Source organism: Struthio camelus, chromosome 19 (genome assembly GCF_040807025.1).
Source record: "Struthio camelus isolate bStrCam1 chromosome 19, bStrCam1.hap1, whole genome shotgun sequence".
Lineage (NCBI taxonomy): Eukaryota > Metazoa > Chordata > Aves > Struthioniformes > Struthionidae > Struthio > Struthio camelus.
The window spans coordinates 10,059,959-10,083,126 of NC_090960.1; the positions used below are offsets into that span (position 1 = coordinate 10,059,959).

Consider the following 23,168-nt stretch of genomic DNA (forward strand, 5'->3'; position numbering starts at 1 on the left):
CACATTAAAAAAAAAAAATCAGCTTTTAATTTAAGTTCTAAAAATGAAGATGAGAGTTGGGTTTTGGGTTTTTTTTTTTTTTTTTTTTGGAGTTGACCAAGAAAATTTTTAAGAATTTGGAAAATAGATTTCTAACACCCCCAGAGGGCATGAAGAAGGGAAGTACAACAATCCACTTTTTTCAGCCAGTCATACACGGACTTTGACTTCTAATACAGTCCCAGCTTTTGAAGAAACTTATACCCAAGAGACAGTAGAATTAGCTTGGAAAAGAAAGAATATCATTTCCTCAAAAAGGAATCATTTTTAGAATCAACTACTGCTAATAGTTTTTAAGATATTTAAATAAAAATAAAAGAAAAAAGTATCAGTTATCTGGTATGACAGAATTTTTCACTCAATATAGCAAACATAGTGGATCAGAATATGTTTATAGCTCTCTATTCCTACTGAAGCCACTAGGCTAAATGAAACACACTCATTTACAGTGAAGTCGGAAGGATTACAATTTGGGAGCTCAGTTAAACCTAAAAGGAGTGCCATGGTCACCTTTGAGGTCACCAGAACAACCTGGCATTGTACAGGAAGACGCCTATGTTCATGTGGCAAGATATTCACCCAGACTCAAAGTACCTTTAGGCTAAGTTTTTCAGTTCCCTGGAGTCACTGGACAGAGCACTTGAATTGGGAGAATGCGCTGTCCTATGGAGGCTCTCTTGACTACAGCAGGAGCTTGGTTCCCAATTTAGGTATCTAACTCAGATGACTTAAATTTGATGAAGAGAATACTCCCCACAGGGTTAATAATTTTGGGAGATCTTTGCCTAAATCTCCTGGTCAACGCTTCTTTGCCTCTCCATGGTCCATTCCTTTGAAAAAGAGGTTGTCTAAGAATAAGGCTGCAAGTTTTGAATAGGCAAGCAGGAATATTCACCATCAGATAGTCTTTTGCTTTATTCAAATGACTGAGACTCTTGCTATGGTTCTTGCAAATCCAAGGAAATGCGTTTACAGACTCATCAGTTGAAAAGAATTGGATCCCCACATTGCAGCTCAGGGGATTTTCTGGGGTTTCTATTAAACACAGCAACTCTGGCAGTAGAAGGCCACTTCAATAAGCAGATACATTGCAGTTTCACATTAGAAAGCACAATTAAAACCAGAAGAGAAAAATAATTTTAGTCTCCCTGCAGGAGAAGCTCCAGAAATCTGAGGGAAAAACATTTCTCCTAACCACCCTGTAAGTTTTCTCCTATATTTCTTTTGTCCTCGGTGCCGAGGAAATTTAATTCCCAGTCCCGAAAGACTCCTCCAGTTCTCCTGAGCCAAGGGAGAGGGGGGAGAGGAGGTGAAAGCTCTCCAGTGGCACCAGAACCACCCACCCTGCACAGCGCTTCATCGCCAGCCTGCTCAATCATCGCTTTTGCCGAGCAAAGCAAACCTTCACTCTCTAGAAGCAAGGACACCAGCGTCACAGACACCTTTCTGGGAGATAAAGTTAATCCGCGAGGCAGCTGCTGGGAGTATGCACAAAGCGTCCTCAGCTTCAATAGTTCTTCTCTTCCCTTCCTTCTCAAATACAGGCAAAAGCAGCAAACGGATTAGAGGCTTGACAGGTACCCGGCCACACAGAATAAAAGTTATCAGCTTTTACCACGCATTGCGAGCGGCCGGGTCACAAGCAGGTAGGCAGCTAGGAGCATCCAGCAGTTTACAGGAGGTTTGCATGACACGGGAACAAGCAGCTGAGCCCATTTTCCATCTGTTTCACCTTCTGGCAATGCCCACCTTTTCCACTGACTAGAGAGAGTGAGCACAGGCCAAGGACCCTCCTAATTTAGTCACCACAAGCACTAACAATACGCCAGGGGGATGCAGGCATTAGCAAGCTGGATGCACGCATCTGATGGCGCGTGCCTTACCCACCTACACGAGACGCTCGTTGCCTAAAGCGCAGCCAGCTCGATCTGGCTGGAACAACTATTCTTTCTTCCATGCCTAGTTCCTTCAGCCAACAAAACTAGTTGGCTCATTCCAGATGAATGCCTCGAAGCAAGATAACACGTATGATGGCTGGGAGAATAGGGGTCCTGGAATTAAATAGGGAGCAAATCCAACTGACACTATAAACACCCTTTGAGGACGCAGAGTTTTATTTCCAGTTGGGTCTGTCTTCTGGTGGAGCAGCAGGACTCCCCCACGCCCTCCTCCCCACCCAGCCTAGGGGTGCTCTCCCGTTCCCACCCAAGAGTGCCCCCGGGCTCCTTGACCCTGATATACATGGTATGGGCTGCGTGGCCATATGAGCGATTTCTGTGCGTGGCTGATGCAGTCAGGGAATTTTGACACCCCAGTAGTAATGCTCCCCACCAAATGCACGCTGCTAAATTGGGAGCTTCCCTCCCTTTCTGTTTTATAGCCTGTAAACAGAACAGGCTTTTGTGCGACACAAAACCACGACTCTTGCTGCATGATAGAGCTGCTTTCTGAGCAAGTGTAACTCAGCCTAAAATGTAGTTTCAGCAACTTTCATCTATAAATCACAAGCTACCTTAAGAAGCCAGGTAAATATCACCTCCTTGATAGCGGGGGATTGAAGCACACAGAGATGGAGTGAATTGCTGCCTGCCAGCAACGGCAGGGACAGAGTCCAGGTTTCTCAACTCTCCGTGCAATCAGCTCCGCTTTGCTTTTCACTTTCACCATTCCTAAGTCATAAATAGAGGCTGCATTTTTGGACAGACATTTCAAGCTTTTCAGGGGTTCGCTTTTTCTATTTAAGGTGTCTTTGGCAACAGTTCAGCCACCTCTAATGCAAACAACGAGGCTGTTTGCTATCTATTATCTGCTGCCATCGTGCCTCTGCAGAGCCTCAGCCAAACGCTGCCCCACGACAAGGCTCGCTTCTGAGCGCGGGCAACGACCCTGGCAGAAGAAACAGCGTTCGGATAAGGAGAGAGACACTCACGCAGAGACGTAGCCATGGCAACATGCTTTTGCAGAGCAGGAGGCATATCTGCCAAGGCTCAGAGATTTGCCATTTGATCGCATGGATTTCCATGCTCTGGATATGATCACATCACGCAAAATCCAGGTCAGGCTTGATGCCTTGAATAATTCTTTACCCTCAGGGGCACAGAACCGATGTAGGAAGCTGCGTCTCATGGAGAATATGGGAGGATTAAACATTTTATCTTTCTGGCCAAAAATAAAGGTGAGCTATGCAAATGAAGAGACACCCAGTTTCCCTTCCATTGCACGGGAGGAGGCAGGGGAAGCGCCAGAACTTCAGAACTGCTCATGGAGATCCACGTGTCGCTGGGATGAGATAAAGTCTCTAGCGCCAGGGTAGAATCCTTCTTGATTAAAAAAAACAAACAAACAAAAAAAAACCACTTCAACTTACCTCTTCACCTTGTCACTTTTATCCAAAGCTAGGAGTAAGCACGATTCTAAACTCCGAGCACTTACAATATCTGTGTGTACGGTTTTCACCCAGGGCTGCCAACAAGCAGAGCAAAGAGGCTCCAGAGGATGCAATGGAATGGAAAAACTCTCTCGATTCTGCCACTGACCTAGACCTGCAGACTGGCAGAAAGTAAATTTGCTCCGATATATACCTGTGCAAATCACAAAAGCCAGGTCGGAAACCAGGAGAGAACAGGAGGCTCAAGAACAAAAGGCACCAAGCAGGCAAAGGAAGCGTCCCAGCGTTTTGATTCTAGGAAGTCTACGAGGACCCCTGCAAACACCACGTGCCTCATCACTTCATGGAGAGAGAGGGGGGTTTAGAAGAGCTAGAACTACCCATGGCATTGCTCACTCCTCTTTACTCTGATGTATTTTCCATCACCTGGTCTCATGACAGGACAGTGCTAGAAGAAAACACAGCTCAGAGTGGTTTTCACCCTGGCTACGATCACGTGTGTGCTCTATAGTGCGGAGGGAAGGATTATGGAAAAATATCAGACTCAAGTAGAAATAAAAGAGTCTGAACTGACTCAGAAGTCAGCTGAGCATAAAAAAGTACTATAAGACCATAGGGTTTTTTCACATTTTGAACATTTTTCTTTCTTCCTTTTGTGCTAGCAAACTTGAAACCCTTGGAATTCTAAAACGCTCCCATTCTCCTTCCTTCAGCCTTCCCCGACGGCCGAGCTCCGCTTTCTTCCTCGTTCCTGCTAGACACCACAGCCACTCCGTGCCTCAAGTGACTCCCGAGCTGCTGGTCCTCCCAGCTGCATTTTGCCTCCCCTCTGCTCCCAGATAGCTCTGACCATGTCCTGCACAGCAGGGCCCCAGGAAGTCTAGGTGCAGCGCCTGCCTGGCAGCAGCCACCCTGCAGGGACACTAGGCACCTTTCAAAGGGTGCCCTCTCCACTCAGTGGCTCTAGGACATTAAGCTTTTGAAAACAACAGGTCCTAAGACCTGGAAAGGAAAAGCCAGCAAGGCAGAGATCACCTTCCACTAGGGCAGGAACAGGGAGGGAGAGGGGATTTATCCAAATGATACAAACCTTTCAGAGAGGTTTAATTCTTTCTCTGGTGAAGTCCTTTCCTTCCTGCCCACCGTCCCCACCCCCAGCTCCCTCCAAACCAGTCTTCCCATCCCTTGCTTTTCACCTCTGTAGGTTTGAGCATGAGAGAAACATGCCCTAATTATTTTCATCTCGCACAGCTGAGCCCTGCAGCCCTTCATTTCCTTACCTGAATGCTCTCGCTTCGAGTGGGTTATATACGACAAAGCCTTGCGAGTATATTTGTTGTGCAGCAGAACTCTGGTGTCACACAAGCATCTCAAAAGCCTCTTTTCCTCGGCACAGACTCTAATAAGGGACATGATTTACTCATGCGTCTTACAGTCCAGAGGGCCAAGAGACTTAGGGATGTAAGAAATAGGATCACAGATCCACTTGCCTCTAGACAAATACCACGGATACCTCACTGGTTGGTAGAGATCAAGATTTGCTTATGGTTCTGTGCTGTTTTGCAAAGGGAGATGACAGGCTTGGATGCACTGTGACCGTCTTAACACAACCATAACATCTGCCACCTCAGCAGGCATCTTGCTGGCAGCTCCTGCCAAGGGCAAGGACCAGTGGATACAGCCACACCACTGTCTAGAGTTATCCAGAGGAGGTTAGAAGGGGTCAGCCTAGGCAAACAGGCATGGAGCTGCGCAGTGCAAGGGAAGCTTCTGCTGCATTCACTATATCGTTTTCAACACACTTAAAGCAATGAGATCCAGAGTCTCCAATCACAACTGCTGCCTCATTGTACCAAGCAGAGTTCACCAGTACAAAGCTCCACCAGGCAGAGACATCACCTTGGCTTTCACATACAAATGGCAAACACAGCACATAGATAGGAAGATCAGTACCTTGGTTTTCATGGGTAAGGTATAGTAGCAAAAATTACCACCCTGTTTATGCAGTTTAATCCAGGTCTCTGGGCCATTTGCTACATCAACAGTAGGCAAAGAACACAAAAAAAGCCAGAAATATTGGTTAACACAGAATAAGCCTTTTTCAAACATTTCAGACCCTCAAAACTCCTCAAAGGCGAATAACCTACTTTTTGTTGCCCGTTTACACCAAATAGGAACACATAAGCCTTCCAGAGTGATTCACCAACTCCCTCATCTCCTTGGAGAGACCCATTTCAAGTTAGCTTCATCCTGAGATCACTGGGTAAGGTTGCAGTGGAAACAGGTAGGTCCCACCAATATTTCTGCCTAAAGCAGGACATCTGCAGATCAGCCACTGTCCCCTGTGATCAAGCATACCTCCAACAATACCTACAAGGGAATTCACAACTGTAAGCTGGTAACGGATATATTATTTTATGCCTAAAATAAAAAACCTAGTGAGTAGGCCACAACACAGGGGAACTGATGCAAACTTGTCACAAGGCTCCCTTTGTGGGTCTGGCCCAGAAACGTTCACTGCAGAAAGTTCCCTGTAGAAACACACTCTTGAGTAGTCTTTTGAGACTAGCGTAGTCCCAGTAATCTATATCCTTTCATCATCCTTAATTATCACTCAGGACAAGGCACTGGCAAACACAGACCCTGACCAGCTCACGCCGAGCTCTGGCCTCCCACTGCTGTCCTTCCTGCCTTCACAGCTCCACCACGGGAACCCTGCGACCACGCCAACCCTCACCCTCCGTTTTTATTTCAGGCCTCCATTTTTGAGGTAAGAATTAAAATGCTCCAAACCTTTTATGATTTCCTCAGGAACGCTGAGAGCATTCTCTCACAGTTCCTGGGGATTTTGGACACTTTTGAGAAGTCTGTAAAAAGTGGAGATGCAGGAGAGCTGTGCAGTGTCAGAGGGGTGAGTATTAAAAGATCAATAGTGTGGCTCAGCACAGTGCGGATATATGACAAAACGGCAAGAAAGAGAATCCAAAAAAAGCTTGGCTGCTGCATCTGTTCTGCACTAATAACGCTAATAGTGATATCCCACCCTGTATGTTATCAACAGATTAATTCTGCGGCACAGATCAAGTGACAGGAGGCCAAACTATGACTCTTAGACCTCTGGTAGATCACTTGTAGCTCCGGGTCCAGGACTGCATCGTACACATTGGCAGAGAGGAACGTGCCGGCACAAGGGCTGCCAGGTAACATGAAAGCCCAGCTGCGAGAGGAAGGCAAACACAGCAAGGGTGGAAGTCTATGGGCAGCCGGCCCCATAACCCAGCCACACAGTCAGCGTGCCCATCCTGCAACAGAGCTGCGCGGAAACCTGCCGTTCCCGCTGTTCTGCTCCCAGAGCTCCTACGTCCTGCTTCTCCTGGCGTTCGTGCACGCTCTCGCGCGTGCTCTCTCTCTCTTCTTTTTTTTTTTTGGCTTGTGGGATCAAAAGGGTTGGCTGGGCTTGGACTTAACCCCTGTATCTGCTTTGAACTCCTAATTATTTTGGTAATTCTGAGCCTGGCATTAAGATGCTCTGAGAACACCTAAAACCTTTCTCACAAAAATAAATAAGTAAAATCAAGCTGCAAAATGTTTCTCAGGATCATCCCCCCAGTGAGAAGTACTCTAACCTCTCCCAGTAACCAAGAGCAGAACTTGTCTAGTCACTTGCAATTAAGCTCCTGAGCTAATTAAGCTGCTTTAAAAAAGTAAGCCCAACCACCTCAGGTCAGCCTAATTAAGAAATGTTGTACCTTGCAGTCCCAGTGTATCTTGTGGCAAACAGCTGTGCATGCTTTCAGCTTTGACAGCAGAAAAAGTGTGATTACTTATTTATTGCATGAATGTGTAGAAGCGTCAGGAGTGCTAGACTCCTGTGCTGCAAGAGAGCTGAACGTACAGAAACAGAGAAGTGACATTCAGCTGGAACCTGTAATTATAAGAGGGGATGCTGACCATATAAAATGCAATTTTGTAACGAATACTTATGTGCTAGCTTTTCTTTGAGATTAAAAGTACACAATCAAATCAAGGCCAAAGTGGAGCTTGCCCTCAAGGAAAGACAGTTTGGAAGACAAATGCAATTATACCACTGCCATTTGCAATGCTACAGAAAGCAGCTGAGGAAACCTCTTGGAAGAATCTTAAAGAAAAAACTCTATTTGGAAGCAATTTTATCCTGATTTGAGTCTCCCCCTTCCCTTAACGAGTTTTTTTTGCTGCTAGCTACCTACTCATGTAAACAGGATCTTGCAAGCTAATGCCTCCCATCTGTTCCTGATGCACATTACCTATCTCAGATCAGAACACAACCATTTTCCCCGTGTTTTTCTTTTGTCTGAATATCCCTGTGCCTTGAGAACTAGAGCTGATCTACAAGAACAAAATTTTAATCAAGTGCCTCACAAGACTAACTCCCCCAATTGTAGGGAACAAACTGAAGGCGGTCTTGTACTTCCTTGCTGCAGCTCCTCAGGACTCTGCCTGCTTGTTCCGCTCTTGCACAACAGGATCCCAAACTCCCCCAACCGCATCCATCAAAATGTTACAGAAGCCACTGGAACGTGTCACCAGGGCCCAAAACATTGAATTCCTGGGTCTGGTGCTTTATACTAAGCAAGTGAGGAACGATAAGGTGTTAAGTAACAGAAGTTGCTTTTTAGCCTCGCTTTCTTTCTTGGCCAATTATATCAATTTTACAATCTGTAGAAGATGCAGAGGTTAGAGGAGACCTGCCAGCACTGCCGGGGCACTGCTCTTCCTGATCAGTTGTGAAAATCCTGCTTGTTAGCTAGTGAGAAGAGAGACATCCAAAATGACGTCTCTTTGCCAAGAAGCCCACCAAATCGTCTCCAACAACTGAATAGGCCTTTTACATGTAACCTTCCCACCAAAAAGCCTCTCTTCTGGATTATACTACAGATTACTCAAGGCCGGCCATAGTTCATGGAGGGACACTCCAGCTTTCCACGAACAAACCCCAGACGCTCAGCGCTCAAGTTTATAGCAAGCTGTCACTGCCTGGCTGAGGACTTCAGCGGTAGCCCGTGCTCAGATAAGCATTCCCAAAGCAACTCTTTGCAAATGGTGCATGCACAATTGTGTAGCCATATAACAGCAAAACCGTGAGTACAGATAAGGCACATTGGGCTCATGTTATCGACTGACACCAACGACCTAACACAGAGCTGCAGTCAAACTGTGGGGAAAGAGCCCGAGACCGCATCTCTGACGATCACAGCCTGCAACTCATCAGCTACCAACCTGAGAGCTCAGGAAAACCCTGAAGTTACCAGTCAGTGAGGAGGCACAAAGGGACTCGGGGGGAAGAAAGGAATTGCAGGCAGAAGACAGACTCCCAAACCAAAGGATGGGGGGTGAGGGAGGGAGGAAGGAAGGAGGAAAAAAAGAATAGAGGTTAGAGAAAAGAGAAAAAGCTGAATGTGGGGAAAATGATTTAAGAAGAGGGAAAAAAAAAAACATCTCAAGAGTATACACTTAAGCTTTGAATTGCCTGGCTTTGTCTCTGTTTTACACAATGGAAACGTACAGTAGCAACAGACAGATGCTGAGTGCTGGTTTGCTTCTCATCTGCAATTCCAAACACCCTGTCAGGAACAAATATTTGAAAAGACATCTATCCAACCATTAATGTATCTAGTAGGGCTTTTTTTTTTTTTTTTTAGAAAAATAATTCTGCATTCATCACAGAGATGTTCATGCACAGAAACGCCAACAGAACCACCAGAGGGATAAGCAAAGTTTCAGCTCTTTCTCTAGGGCTGAAGAGAGCTTGCTATCGAGCGGGGAAGGTGCAGCTGGTTAAGTATTTGCAATACAGGGAAAGGGGAGAAATAAAAAAAAAAAAAAAATCAGACAGCTGTATTTTTAACTGATCATGTGCTTGCTTCTGTTTCATAAGATTTATTCCCTCATTAATCACTGCCCTCCCTTCATTCATGTTAAATATAAAAATGATTAGGAAAGATCCTCATCATGGTTAAAAAAATAATTAGCTGCTACATCATGTTGCACACATTCAGACAGAAAGGAGTGATTAAATTAGGAATATTAAAACCCCATTAATCTGTGCTCAACTTAAGCTCTGCTTGTTCATCTCACTGTGGCACTTATTATTTCTGACACTGAAAGATATTTGAATTACTAGCTGAAACAAGGTCACTATCAGAAAGATGTCAGGTCAGCAATTAGTCAAAGGTAGGAGAAGCTACCAGAACTGAGCTGTGCTTGACATGCCACAAACGTGTCAAGAAGTCGCCACTTCCCAGTGTCACTTGGATGAGCAGGTCAGTGGCAGGACCCTAACGGCACACATGCACGGTACCGTCCTGCTGTTGCGCACCCGCTTGTACCGGGGCTGCCAAATCTGCCCTACGCGGGACAACACCTTAACAGCCTTTTAAGGTGTGAAGGCAGAACGGGATCTTTTCAAACATATTTCTTTTCCAAGAATTTCACCCGATATAAGCACAGCGGACGCGAGTGGGACCTGCTGGCCTCTCTGAGCGCGGAGAGGCTCCATCCACCAGGGTCTGGTCAGGCCTTTTGCCTCCACCAGAAGGGATAATTCGGCAGCCCCACTCACTCCTTGTCCGTTTGCTGCTCCTCCTGGAAACAGGAACCTCAGCTTGCTGCCAACCCTTGTGTGATTTGATAACTCAAATCCCACACCTGGAGCTGCACCGCCGCCCAGGGCGGGCAGGGACCCACGGCGCTCAAAGCCGCCGGCGCCGACCTCCTCGGTGCCGGAGAGCAGCGCTTGGTCTGGCAGAGCGCAGGCGAAAGGGGAACGGGGCTTTAAATCTAAGCAAACAGCATTGATTTCAATATAATTAACTAGCTTGCTCACCACTTGCACTAATGCCTGTGGGCAGGAGCACTTATTGTTCACATAACAAAGCACTCTTACTAAGATGTTTTCCCCCTCTCAAGAAGCTAACAACCTCACTTTAATTTTGGCTCATGAAGGGACAGCAGTAAGCCCAGCGTGAGAGAGGCGGCGATAGATGCAGCAGACTGACAATTTACTTCTTGGGGGGGGGGGGGGGGGGGGAACATACGCAACCACACAAGCGTTGGAGGGCAGCAAGAGAAGGTACCCATAGATGCATGCGTGTTTCATGGACTTTTATCTAAATAGTGGTTCAGAGGGAAGCCCACTGTACAGAGCTGTATTCATTGCATTGTATTTGCCATTAGCCTGCAGCTGAGTCAGGACCACTATAAGAACAAGACCTCACACGGTAGTGAATCGAAGGTGAAGATCTCCAGTGCTTGCAGCTCCCCATTCAAAGAGCGCAGGAACTGCGTCCGCTCAGTGCCTAGGACAGGGGCAGGCTACATCTATCACAGCACTGTGGTAAGGGTAATTGCCAATTCCTATCTTCAAATTCAAGAATGAAAAGAAAAATTCTTTAATGGAATTACTAGCTAAACTTTCTGGAAAGCTCCAGAAACTGTGTGTGGGGACTTTCAATTGAATCTTATCTGGCCTACAACAAGAGGTCTTTGTGATTGCTACAGGCCCAGGGCTTCATTTAAACCACGCTGAGCAAAACCCTTTAAAATTTGTTGTTACTTGGAGCCAGATGTTACCTGCCGTCACACACAGATAAGGGAAGATGCAAGGACAGAAGGACAAAGGAAAGCTGGCCAGGTTATTGAGTCAGTCAAGCCTTGCAGATAAGTTCCTCGGCTACTTTTCCAGCCACAGGTGGACTCAGGTGCCTGGTGATCGATACATTTGCTCCACTTGCCCTCCTTAAAACACACACACAAGGGCAGAAGTTTTCATCTACAGATTTCCCAAATTCTTTTCCAAGCACAATATTCTAGTTTACAAACTGTTTATTGTGTACTTCCTTCAGCACTGACATAGAGCCACCTCTGAACCTCTTTAAAAAGGAAAGAGATAATATTATAACAACTAACAAGCCTGCACTCTAATTGACAACAGAGAAAGGAGGGAAAAAGGCTATATCTACTTGTAACTGTGGGAAGAACTTTAGGAAAGCAGTATATAATTAGTCAAGTTGGGATTTCACTAAGATCCCTGGGTCTTATGAAAAAAGCCATAAGATATTTAATGACCACAGGTGAGGAGAATCTTGGTTTAACATCTCATTTGAAACAGAGCATGCAAAATACAAAACGTTCCCCAAAAAAACACCCAAAACCACCACGTTATTCTTTCCGCTCTTCTGTTTGCCTTTGGACAATCCCCACAGTGCTCCTTCCGCATGCTGTGGGACCACTTGCAGAACAGGGTAAACAAAATTGCACCTTACAAGCACTCCAGGATCTACTCAGGAGAAAAATTAGCTGAATATAAATCTGTCTACCATTTTACTGCTACATCCTTTTAGAAGGAGGCAGCTGGGATGGGAAAAAATGTCATCAAAGCAACAAAAATGTCTTTGCTAAAATATTTATATCGTTTCAATACTTCGGGATGTGTTTTATTTAGGCAACAGCCACAATACACCAGTGAGACATCCTAACTTTACCCACAACGGGTGGGATCTTCACATAGACACAATAGGAGCTTATTGTTACCCGTGAATGCAAGCAGAGGTTTGCCACTGACTTCAGCGTGAAAAGAATCGAGCCAACCGAGCGCTTTCAAAAATCCTCCCTACTAATAACAGCATAAAGACCACGGGGCGTTAGACTGTTTAACAGGCAAGATATGCTACATCTTTGTAGCCTAATGGGTTTGAGGCTCACCTGAAAGAAAAATAAATCATATTTGGCTATTACAGACCAGTAGCACTCCTTAATCACCTATATTAGGGAGCTTTAAGTAGTACAGAAAAATAGTAGCAAACCCTGGGAACTCTGCTGCAATACAGTGAATGGTAAACTGGGTGGCCAGCGGACGTACTTGGATTTGCTTGGTGATTAAACTTATTTTGCAGGGGTAGATGTATCCTTACCCTTTGTTGAGCGCAGTCTTGATAGCAGAGCTCTGGCCAGGTTTAAAAGTATATTTTTCATAGCAAGAGGCTTGTTTGGATGTGGGGAAGAGGGACACAGCAGATATAGCTGTTCATTTACCCGGGCCCTCTGCATTTGGCAAGTTGAGTACAACGTTGTGTGCAAGTCACTGATCCTATCAAACAATTAAATTTTTTAAACCCTAAATAACGTCCCAACACTGATAGCAGGGAAGACTTTAAAAACAAATCCAAAGAGTGGGAGTTATTGCAGCCACCAGGAGATGAGCAAAACTCCCCTGCCCCAAGCTCTGCTGAATTAAGACACTCATAAATCGTTGCCCAGCAAGCCCTGGAGAAATAAAAGAGGCTTTAAATATAATCTAGCCTACCACTTCATATAGCAAGGGGAGCAGAAGAACCGAAAGTAAGCAGAGATCAGCAAAGGAAAGGACAAACGTAATTGCTGGAGTCAAACAGAGAAAATTGCAGGTAAATAGCAGCTAGACGCAATTCTAAAAACTTCCCCAAAGGCCCGAGATGGCTCAGTGGTTAACACCCAGCTCACTCCAACTCCAGACATGCAGGCGCTGAAGAACATGCCACTCTCCGCACAGCGAGTGAGGAGAACTGCTGACGCGTAGGTCAAGCAGAGCTGTAAAAGGCATAGCTAAACGCCCGATAGCTTGTTAATCGGAGCCTTGCCATTGCGACTCCATTGCTGGATAAGCTTTTATACAGCTTTGACACTTAAAAATGGTGTTAGGAAATGAAGAGCTTGCCAGCTCTTTAGGACTTAAGCCAGCACAGTGAATGGCATTTGTAGTACCTCTTCCAGCTCGCTGGCACAACGTTTTGCTGTTCGTTCACACGTGAATCCCATGGCAGAGACGCACTGGCAGAAACCTGGAGGAGAGGAGGCTCAAAATGCCAGATCCAGTGAAGGGAGGATGCGAAGAAATCTAGCAGATCCAGATTCAAAAAACAAAAAAAGAAAATGCAGAAACATCTACAGCAGTGTTACGCACCCTTTCGCTTCCCAGGCCGGGTCTATCCCCGCACTGGTGGCCTCCACTCCCTCTGGGCAAGGCTCCTGCCTCAGCAGCTTGGAAGGGGTATTTCGGGGCAGGGAAGGGCATTCAACGAGCAGTCTCAGCGCGAGAACTTCATGTTGCCAGGGAAACAGTCTAGTTCGCAATGGAAGCGTCATTCTGAGGTTATTTTTCTCCTCGTTGTTTTTGTATCCCCATAACATCAGCTAACCTAGTCAAGCCACAGACAGCAGAGCACTAGCCACAGGATACGAAGCAACACGCAGCAAAGCCCAGCACAAAGGTAAGCGTGCACCCGGGCAGAGACAGCAGTGTTTGGCAGGGCCCTGTGTATTAAAGACAAAAACCTGCTATCAAATCAATCCTCATTAAGGCCTTCCCCTAAAAAAAAAAAAAAAAAAAAAAAGGTGGCCATCTCCCAAGCGTCCAGCTTCCCAGCTCTCAAATCCAGCTCCTTACAGCCAAAGGAATCCCATTCCCATGCCCTGTTCTTTTGCCAATCCACCTCCAGGAAGGGAGAGGTCTTCAAGCCCCTTCACAGCACCTCCCATCCCTGTTGCCTCACACTAACAGAGGCGCTCGCACACTCACAGGGCTCTGAACACACTTCTCACATTTAATCATGGCACTATGAACCGTTACAGTTGCGAAGACCACGCCAAGACCGGGAGCCCAAACAACAGAGTGATATCGCAGCGCTGGAGCTACAGGGGCAACCCCAGCCAGCCGTCTCGGGTAGGTATTTAATCAGATGCTCAAGGGTGCTGCGCAGTGGAAGAAGGACTCTGCACAGATCTGAGCATTTTGGCATGTGCTCCTGTGGATGTGACCTGGGGCAACGTCGGAGAGAGAAACATGCCACGTCTATTCTCAGTTTATTGAGAATAGCACAAAATCGAAGGAACTCAGCACTGAGCCTCAGTAAGGCACAAGCGAGTGCAAGAAGTGCTCTGCGGGGAGTTACCTGCGCCTGCAATTACGCAGCGACATAAAAGCACAGGAAGACAAGCAGCACCTTCATCTTAGTGACCTGGGTGGGCTGAACCTATTCTACTGGCAGAGCCCAGGAAAATGTAATTTCTGTACTTCTCCCCCTCTTTCCAGCTCCTGTAAATTTTCCCATCAATGGGGCTGTAAGGAGCTCTTCACAGGGATGCTCGGTGCTGACCGGGTAAGATGCTCAAGCACCTCAACAACCCAAGTGTTTCAAACCTGTCAGGCCTGCAACTAATCAAGCAGCAATCCTGAGAAAATACATCAGCGAAGACAAGGAAACAGGTAAAATTCACTTATGCTTTCTAATTTCTTGCTTGGTAAAGAAAATATCCCAATTCACATGATCCACCCTAACAGGAAAGCCGATCCCACAGCAGATCCCTCTGAAAGCAAACTCTCAGACCACTGGCCTCCTGCTCCCAGCACGCGTTGCAAGAGGGAAGACTGTTGCAATCAGAAACTCATTTTGAGGGATTTTGCATTTGTCAGACTGGGGCACCGTTTAAACAGGAGTTATTTTTCATATGGGTCAAGATTTGGGGGATTTCCAACAGAGCATTTCAGCTGAGGTGTAGCTAAGCAAATGAGAGATGGAAAGCCTTGTATGCGTAGGCGTGACAAGAACTCATAGGCAAACTTTGTCTAATTCAGTCCCAAATTGCCACAGCCTGCCCCCATCTCCAGCTTTCTGAGGCTTCCTCCGAGCCGTTGTGTTACCCGCACAGCCCTCAGCCCACACCCAGTTGTTTGCCTGCCACTGAGCGATTCCAGTTTCATCTGATGGAGAAGCAGAAGAAAGTTTCGAGCTTTCCTGCTGCCTCTAAATTATGTAAAAATCATCTGTCCTCTCCCTTTGCCACAGCTAATTCGGATGCAGCGAGCTCCTCCGCTGGAGTGGCTCAAGTCACTAGGAACCGTGCTGGATAGATTATTACAGCTGCTCCTCCAGTTTCAGGGGAGCTCAGGATAACCAAAGTAACAAGGCTTGGGCTTTCTCTTCCTCCCGGTGCACCACAAAGAGCTCGTTGCAAGGCCTCCCGGGCAGGAGCTGATCTGCACGTCCCGGCACACGGAGGCCGACCACATCCTGGTGCAGCCGCTGCGGCGCCCCGGTACAAGGGGCGAATCTGAGCGACCGAAACGCCAGGAGGGGAACAAGTGCAGCGACAGCGGAGGTCACGCTGCCGAGGGAGGGCAGCGGGAGGAGGAAAGCGCCATCCCGTTTCCCTCCGCGTGGCCCGCTTCGCTTACGGGCCGTTAATTGGATCCCGTTGACTTGACTCAAGCCCTGCAGTTCAAGCCCCTGCTTGTATTCTAGCAGAATCCAAAAGGTGCAGATTTGCACTTTCAAGACAGGAAAGTAATTTCCCTCCCTGATGTATTTTATTACACAACAGAAGGAAACTCATATTTTTGGAAGTTGAATTACACTTTCTTGAATATTAAGAGAAAAAAGTCACTCCCCTCACTGAGCTGTATTAATAACACCCATGTTTTACAGCTTGCAGGGAGGGAACGAACTAAATTTTCTAATGCTAGTGGTGACTTTCTGTTCTCAAGTTAAGAGCCAAAGTGTTGATCTACTCTCAGCCAAAGCAAGCTGCTTAAGGAGCTCATGTCTGATCCCCCAGAAAACAAGCACCCAAGACACTTTGAGAAATGTCAGATTTTTAGAGGACAGAGGCAAGACAAAGCAGAGACCATCCTTTGAACCAGTGACACGAGGAATGCGTTCCGCTGGTACCCGAGGGCTTTTGTCAGAGTTAACTTCTTAAAGAAAAAACTTCAACCTTCCCAACACAATGTCAAGGTTTTGCCCAGGGGAAAGGACCTTTGTCTTTACGCAAGAGCCATCACTGGGCGCACTAGTTGCATGGGGCGTTTCTTGTAACAAAGACGGAGCAATTTTTTTGAATGAAATATCCCAACTCAAATCACCTTCCAGAATTTCTCCTTGATTGCAAACATCTCACACCTCTGCCATCTGGCAGAAGAGGAAACCCACCAAGTCTTATCATGGAAACAGGGTGCCCAGGCAGAGGTCTTTATCTTTCATTTTATTTCTCCCCCCCCCCCCAAGGCCCACGTTTCTTAAATCATGACTTTTATTCAACCCCAGCATGGTGCGGATCACAGCCATAATTCTTTTTCCCCCACCTTCCCACCACAAATCCATTCAAAGTGAGTGACATTTGCAAAGTGTATTTTCACGGCCCTCCGTAATCCCTTCAGAATATTAAGACTGCATTACTTTGTCTTTGGTTACATTAACTTCAATTTTCCTTATGAGTAAGTATTTGGCTAAAAATTAATAAAGTGAAGTTGAAAAGAATCTTATGATAGGAAAAAGACTAATTTCATCTCTGGCTGCTCAGATACCAGAGTACACTGGGGTTAATGTAATTAACTTACAATTTTAGCCTAGGTTGTGTACATACACTGAATCTCCCTGCTGGAAACAAGATTAGATTTTATTACACTATATATCCTGGTTATCTTCACCATGCCTCCAATATTACTTCCCTCAATGACTTCAAGGCTCTCTGCTGCAATGAAAATGCAGAACCATCTGGTATTGAGCCCATGCAGTTTATTTAAGGATTTAATTAAATGCTCTAAATGGAGAGCTTCTTTGAATTAACATTTTAAATGTGACTTATTGCAGGTTTAATATTGTCTTAATGCCAACCTGGGAAACTCCATAGCCAAGTTGTTGACGTTTAAATTGAATTCATTTGGGTGGCTCCAGGGGGACTCATTAATTAATCTAAACAACTAATGGGGATTGGTTCTGACTTTTGATGAAGATTATTTACAGAGACAATTTGCAGTGAATAAAGAGTCACAGTAGGCAAATGTTTAATTGAATTTAAAAAAAAAAAAAAAAAAAGGACAGCTCATTGTGTTCAATATCAAGGATGCATCTTGTGAGTAAGCTTTGAAATACCAAGGAAGGGGCGATTGCTTCAAGCTTCCTCACCGCACGCTAATAACAAAGAGAATGGGTAATTACATTTGCCTGGGTAATTTGCAGCTTGTAAGAGGACAACAGGTCTGTCTGGCTTACACTACACAGCATATTTCCTGATGCAATCTTTCTGTGCTACAAAGAGCAAGTTGCTTCACTCACTTTTACTTACATACCTGAAAATGGGATTCTCCAGCCAATCCTCAGCTGGGAAGACAGAGCCAAGTCCTCTCTCAGTTACTTTTCCAAAACTCAGGTCAACTGCAATGAGCTCAGCAGAGCTGCTTTAATTCACAACAGCTTAATTTATAACATCCCGTCTTCCTTTACTCTTTGATTATGTTGACTCTCAGATCGGTTGTTTTCACCTGACTGCACCATGAGCCCTGCACACGCTAACATCTAGTTGTGTGGTTAGTTTTCAGAAAGCCACAGTAGCAGAACAGCACCTACTTCCCTATACATCTCTACTCATTAAAGCAAAGCTTGTAGCTTATTTCGCCGTTATTAACATGATCAGCATTTCACCTTGACGTTTCTAGCAACACCAGAGGTTATCACCAAAGTAAGGAAACTGCCTGCACCAAGTGTGGTTCACCCATGCGTTTGCAGGGAAACGTAGCTCCTGCCCAACAACCCCAGCTCCTGAGGGCAAACACACCTTTAAACACCTATGATTTCAAGTGCAAATTCTTCAAGAACAGTCATGTGTTTAGCTTGAGGCGTGTTTCTAACAGGCAAGCATCCCAGGGAAGCATGACAGACCAAGGAAGGAGAGGAGAGAGCAACAGCTGGAGACCCCAGGGCAGAGAGGCCAGTAGCAGGTTGGGGCCCTCTTGCCTGGTGCACCCTCTCCTGTATTACTTTTACTCTTGCTTAGCATTTGGTTTTCCTTAACCTAAAACCAGGTTGACTTTAAACTTGAAAACACAGCATTGATGAAGGGAGGGAGAGATGGAGGACAGAAGCAGAACAGTTGTGGTATTTGTTTTTTCTCTCTAAGTGCTGCATGTCTACAGCCCAGCTATTAACCATGCAGAGGAGACATCGAAGTCTTATGGAGAAATCATCCAGCACCTTAAATGCTCGCTTAGGTGGGAAGCACATTAACTACCAAAGACGCCCAACAGAGACTGAAGCAGGATATGCAGTCTCTTCTCAGTAATGTGCCTCTTTTCAGAAGGGTGCAAGACTCAGATCTCTTGGTCTGCTTTTAAAGTTTTGTAACCCCCCCCCCTTTTTCCCTTTTTTTTTTTTTTTAAAAAAAAAAAAAAAAAAAAGGACTTTAGCCACGGTCGAGTGTCTCAGGGAGGCTTGTTCATTCGGAACAGAGACCATATCTCACAGCGGGCACCTAGAAGCCTTTAAAAGGCAGCAGTCATTGATCGCTACTGATTTTATCACCCACACAAGTCAATCCAAATGTTTGATGTTTAACTAAACCACTCAGTGTCCAGCTCTGAAAACTAATTGCACATCAGCGAGATCATCATCACTTCACAGCCTTTGCCATTGGGGGTATGACAGGAATCCTGCTCCACACTGGCAACACCCAGCTGGTTAAACAGTCTCTGGGGACAGTAATCAGGGAGCACCAGCAAGACAAAAATGCCGCAGTCTCACCTTGTGCCAGAGGCAACGCTGAACCCAAGCTGGGCCTATGATGTTGGGCAGGGGGTCTGCAAGGCAGAGCCATCGTCTTCCTCACAGGCTCTGGTCTGCACTTAGCAAGCTCAGCCAGAGCCTCAGACTGAGCTCATTCTCTTCTCTGATCTCTCTGTCTATGCATGATTTGCATTTTATTTTCAATAATATCAAAACCTGTCTTGTCTGAAATGAAGAGGTTCCAAACTTCTTTTCTTTACAAGGCTGGACACATCCTGAATGCTAATTTAGGAGGCAATTGAGGGGGAGGGTACATTAAGAAAATGTACATAGTCATTAAGCCAGGGAGACTAAAGCGTCCTGCCTCGATCAGCACTGCTGGATACTGTCTAGAGCATTGCCAGCTGCTCTCAGATACCTATAGTGGAGCTCTTTTATGCAAACACCTCCAGTAGCAGCTTTTGTGGATCTGACAGAGAGAGTGGTTAAAAATTAGGCATTCACTGGGTATCCAGTGGAGAGATATTGTACGGCACATCCAAAGAGGAGACTCAGAACCTCAGAAAGAAAATTCTGAATTCTCTGAAGGCAAAAGGCTATTCAGGCAGGCAGGACAAATCCGAACGACAGATCAATTGGCATCATGAGTATTGCTAATGGCAGTTCTTCCTGTCTTCCCCAAGAAGGGATTTCAGCTCCCAGCAACATGAATTCACAGACAGAAGAGAGAAACATCCCAAAAGAAGTAAGTAACAGAGGCAGATTTTTACTGTAAATGCAAGCATGGAGAGAGTGTGGCGGTTTTCCATCAGTGTAGCTCCTAAGACTTCCTACAAAACTTCTGCTGCCTCTTTTTAATAATAATGCCACTTCACTTGCTCACACCTCTCTCAAGGTGGTGTGGCTGCCTAATGTATTTTATTTTCTCCAACATTGCTCTGTCAGTGTTAAAAGCATCAGTTATTTGGGGAAACCTGAAATTGAGTGGATGAGTGAAGGAATTATTAGTGAGGGCACTGTCAGGAGGAAGGTTACCTCCTTCACCCTAAAGAGAGGCAGATAGTTCAGGCATAGATCCAGTCTTGGGCAAAATGAAGTTTCTGCCCACAGAAGTATGCATGGGGCCCCAGGGGCTGAATTTACCATGAAAGGCATGGCGGGTCCATCACCGGCACAGCAAGGTACGCTTTAGGAGCTCCTTCCAGCCCTGTGCATCTACAGTTTAATAAAACCAAGCGTGCACTGCAATGCCCAGAAGGTTTGAGAACTCTGAAGCACACTGCTGACTGCTTGCATAGAGCCTCCGAGTCTCTCCTTCCCACTTTGCATGGCTGCCCTCCTTCTCAGGGAGGGCACCCTCCAGTTTCACTGAGAGGCCCTGTGAACTGAGGTTTCCCCTCATGTTAATAAGATGGAGAACTGTAGCTTTCGGTAATTCTTACCTCTGAAAGTCTCTCTTAAATGTATGACCATTTTTCTGCTTGGAACAACCAACTCAATCTACCAGCCTGCAGAAGTGGTACACTTCACAAAATAATCCTAACGAGAGATGCTGAGGTTTTACATTCAGGAATATAGACACAAGAGCTTCACTGAAAAACTTCTTAAAGGGCCTTAGGATGAGAAAACAGTCCTTCAACAGCACAGGCTCACCTCAGCTCTGCCTCTAGACAAAAGCAACGTTAGTAGTCATGAAACCATCATTTTTTGCTTGCAGCAACAGACCAGACAGCTTGACTCAATCCATGATAGCAAGGGCAGCGAATGGCAGAGTAATCACCTACCCGGTAGAGGCTGCTCACTATAGATGGGCCCTGTAACTAGCACAAAGGAAACCTTATCTGAGCAATTCTTATCCAATCCTAGGTTATTGGGTCAGGCCTTACTTCAGCAAGGATTTCTGCTGTTCAGAGCTTTCTCTTTTTACATGCCTTGTTGCTGCAGAGAACACCAGATGCTCCTGCTACGTGGCTATTGCTTAGGGATGGCCTTCAAATATTTTGCTTTATTTTTCTACTTCATCTATTATCACATCTAAATAGCATATCCGAACTTCACTAACTCCTGTGGATTTTAGTATCAGCCAACCATCAAAATGTCTCCCAATTGTTCCTGTTCAGGTCAGGAACCAAACAGTCAAGCTGGAGAGCTGGCAGATCTGGAATTGCTATTTAGGCTACCACAAATTACATATCCTGAAGGGAAAGGACAGTCTATCATCTAACCCATATTATATATATTTAATATATTCACAGTATATACACACACACACACTTTTTTTTAAAGGAGACTCTCACCCAGTGGTACTATGAAAACCACCACTAAGGCAGCCTATTTTAATTGAAGGCTGGTCAACCACTAGTGCATCTGTACAAACAAACTTTGCAAGAACAGCAAAAGGGCCTTCTAGGGAAGCAGAGTTAATTATTCCTGCTAATTTTAAATCTAGAGGTGGGATGATTGAAACTGGGACACAAATGCTTTTTTTTTTTTCCCTCTCTTATTTCTCATTTACACTCTTCTGTTGCAAATATGGTTGTTGAGGAAAACAACTTTATATAAATATATATATATATATATCTCGTTATGCTGAAATTTTGGATGGCAAAGCCACCACCTTTGTCAGTGCTTGGATTAAAATGCATCTTTTCACATCCTACATGCAAATGGAATATAAACGATGAAAATGGAACATTCAAACAAATATTTGCAGCAGGGTTTGTTTGTTTTTAAACACTTTTCTGCTCCAGAAGGAATCCACAGACCACACACAGTTTCATAAAATACTACTACTTTGTTCCCTCCAAAAAAGGAGCAGCAAAACCCTAGGCTACTAAGAAATCCGGATAAGTGCAGAAAAATATCAGGCGGATAGGTGAGATTTACCTATTTTGAGGATTAAACTCTCAGACTCAGGCATCAAAGACGCCTACATCCATTTTTATATCTTGCACCAAACTGCTATACAGAGAGTCTGTGAGAGACTAACTCTGAACCGGAGTTTCATGTAATCCCAAACTTGGGTTTAACGTTTGGGATTGGTGCCAAAAACATCACTCCAGCCTCCTTACCTCTCTTTTGTAGTTCATGTAAGCAATGATAACAACCAGTTTCTTCAAACCAGTACGCGCATCTTTCACTTGTAACCCAGAAGATAGCAATTTTTTTCCCTCCTCCCCCTACAGTAAGCATCAAGAATCAGATTCATGATTTAGTTTTTGTTAAACAAAGCTAGGAGACTGACCTTCTGTCTCTCACCAAGATCTTGATTGTCTTTGGTTTTAAATTCACAGGCAGAAGCTTCCATATCCTGGGGGGGGGAGGAAAAAAATACATATATATTGAGTTTGGGTTATTCTCAAATTTTCTACCCGTCTTTACAGTAACAGTGTTTACACAGCACAGCAAAATGGCTTGAGCTCTGTGTTCAATGTTTCTAATCGCTCCAGTGCGGGACAAACCAGAAATGAAGAAAAAAAGTTTCCAGTTCCTCAGCACCAATAGACACACAGTAAAAGAGAGTCTATTATTTGAGAGAAAGTTATTGGAAATAAGAAAATGCCTAAAAAATATTTTCCTGTCCAATTACCCCCTTCAAAAAAAAAAAAAAAACCCTGAAAATTTAGAGATACGTCATTGCAAGAATAGGGACAACTTAGGGGGAAAACTGTCAGATTCTGAAACTTCATCAAAACTGGAGAGACCTATAGCATCTGGGAACACTCAGTGGTTCTGCAGCACCTCTTCCCCCCAGGCTTTCACCTCACCTTATCCTCTGCCTCCTTTGCCTCTTCCTCCCAAGAGGAGTTCCTGCTGTCTCCGTTTTTGGGAGCAGCAAGCAGCACTAGAGCATGTAGTCACCCTAGGAGGGCACCCGGCTCCAAGGCAGAGCCTGGGGATGGGCTCACAGCTGCCCGCCAGCCTGCACCCGCACCCAGGGCATTTCCCCGCTCTGAAATCCTCCTAGTGCCAGGGGAAGTCAGAAGGTGACAGCAGGAAGGCTCCAGAAAAGGCAAAGGGAGTTAAGTTTGCTATGCCAACAACATCTCCGTGAAGTGTTCTCTGGGTAGAGAGCCAGTATAGCGCTAAAAAACACCGAGCTTTACGTTGTTACCTAGAGCATGAAATAGCATCCCCACTGAGAACTGCAGGCTCGTAAAGTATAACCG

The 23,168-nt window shown here is 45.4% G+C and overlaps 1 protein-coding gene across 2 annotated transcripts in view; it reads right to left on the reverse strand.

Moving 5' to 3' along the window:
- TNRC6C (trinucleotide repeat containing adaptor 6C) overlaps positions 1-23,168 on the reverse strand; it is a 357,433-nt gene that overhangs the window by 297,129 nt on the left and 37,136 nt on the right. For both annotated transcript variants that reach the window (XM_068914208.1, XM_068914209.1), the window contains exon 2: positions 22,244-22,309. In XM_068914208.1, coding sequence (XP_068770309.1) covers positions 22,244-22,309 — 66 coding nt within the window. The remainder of the gene's footprint in view (positions 1-22,243; positions 22,310-23,168) is intronic.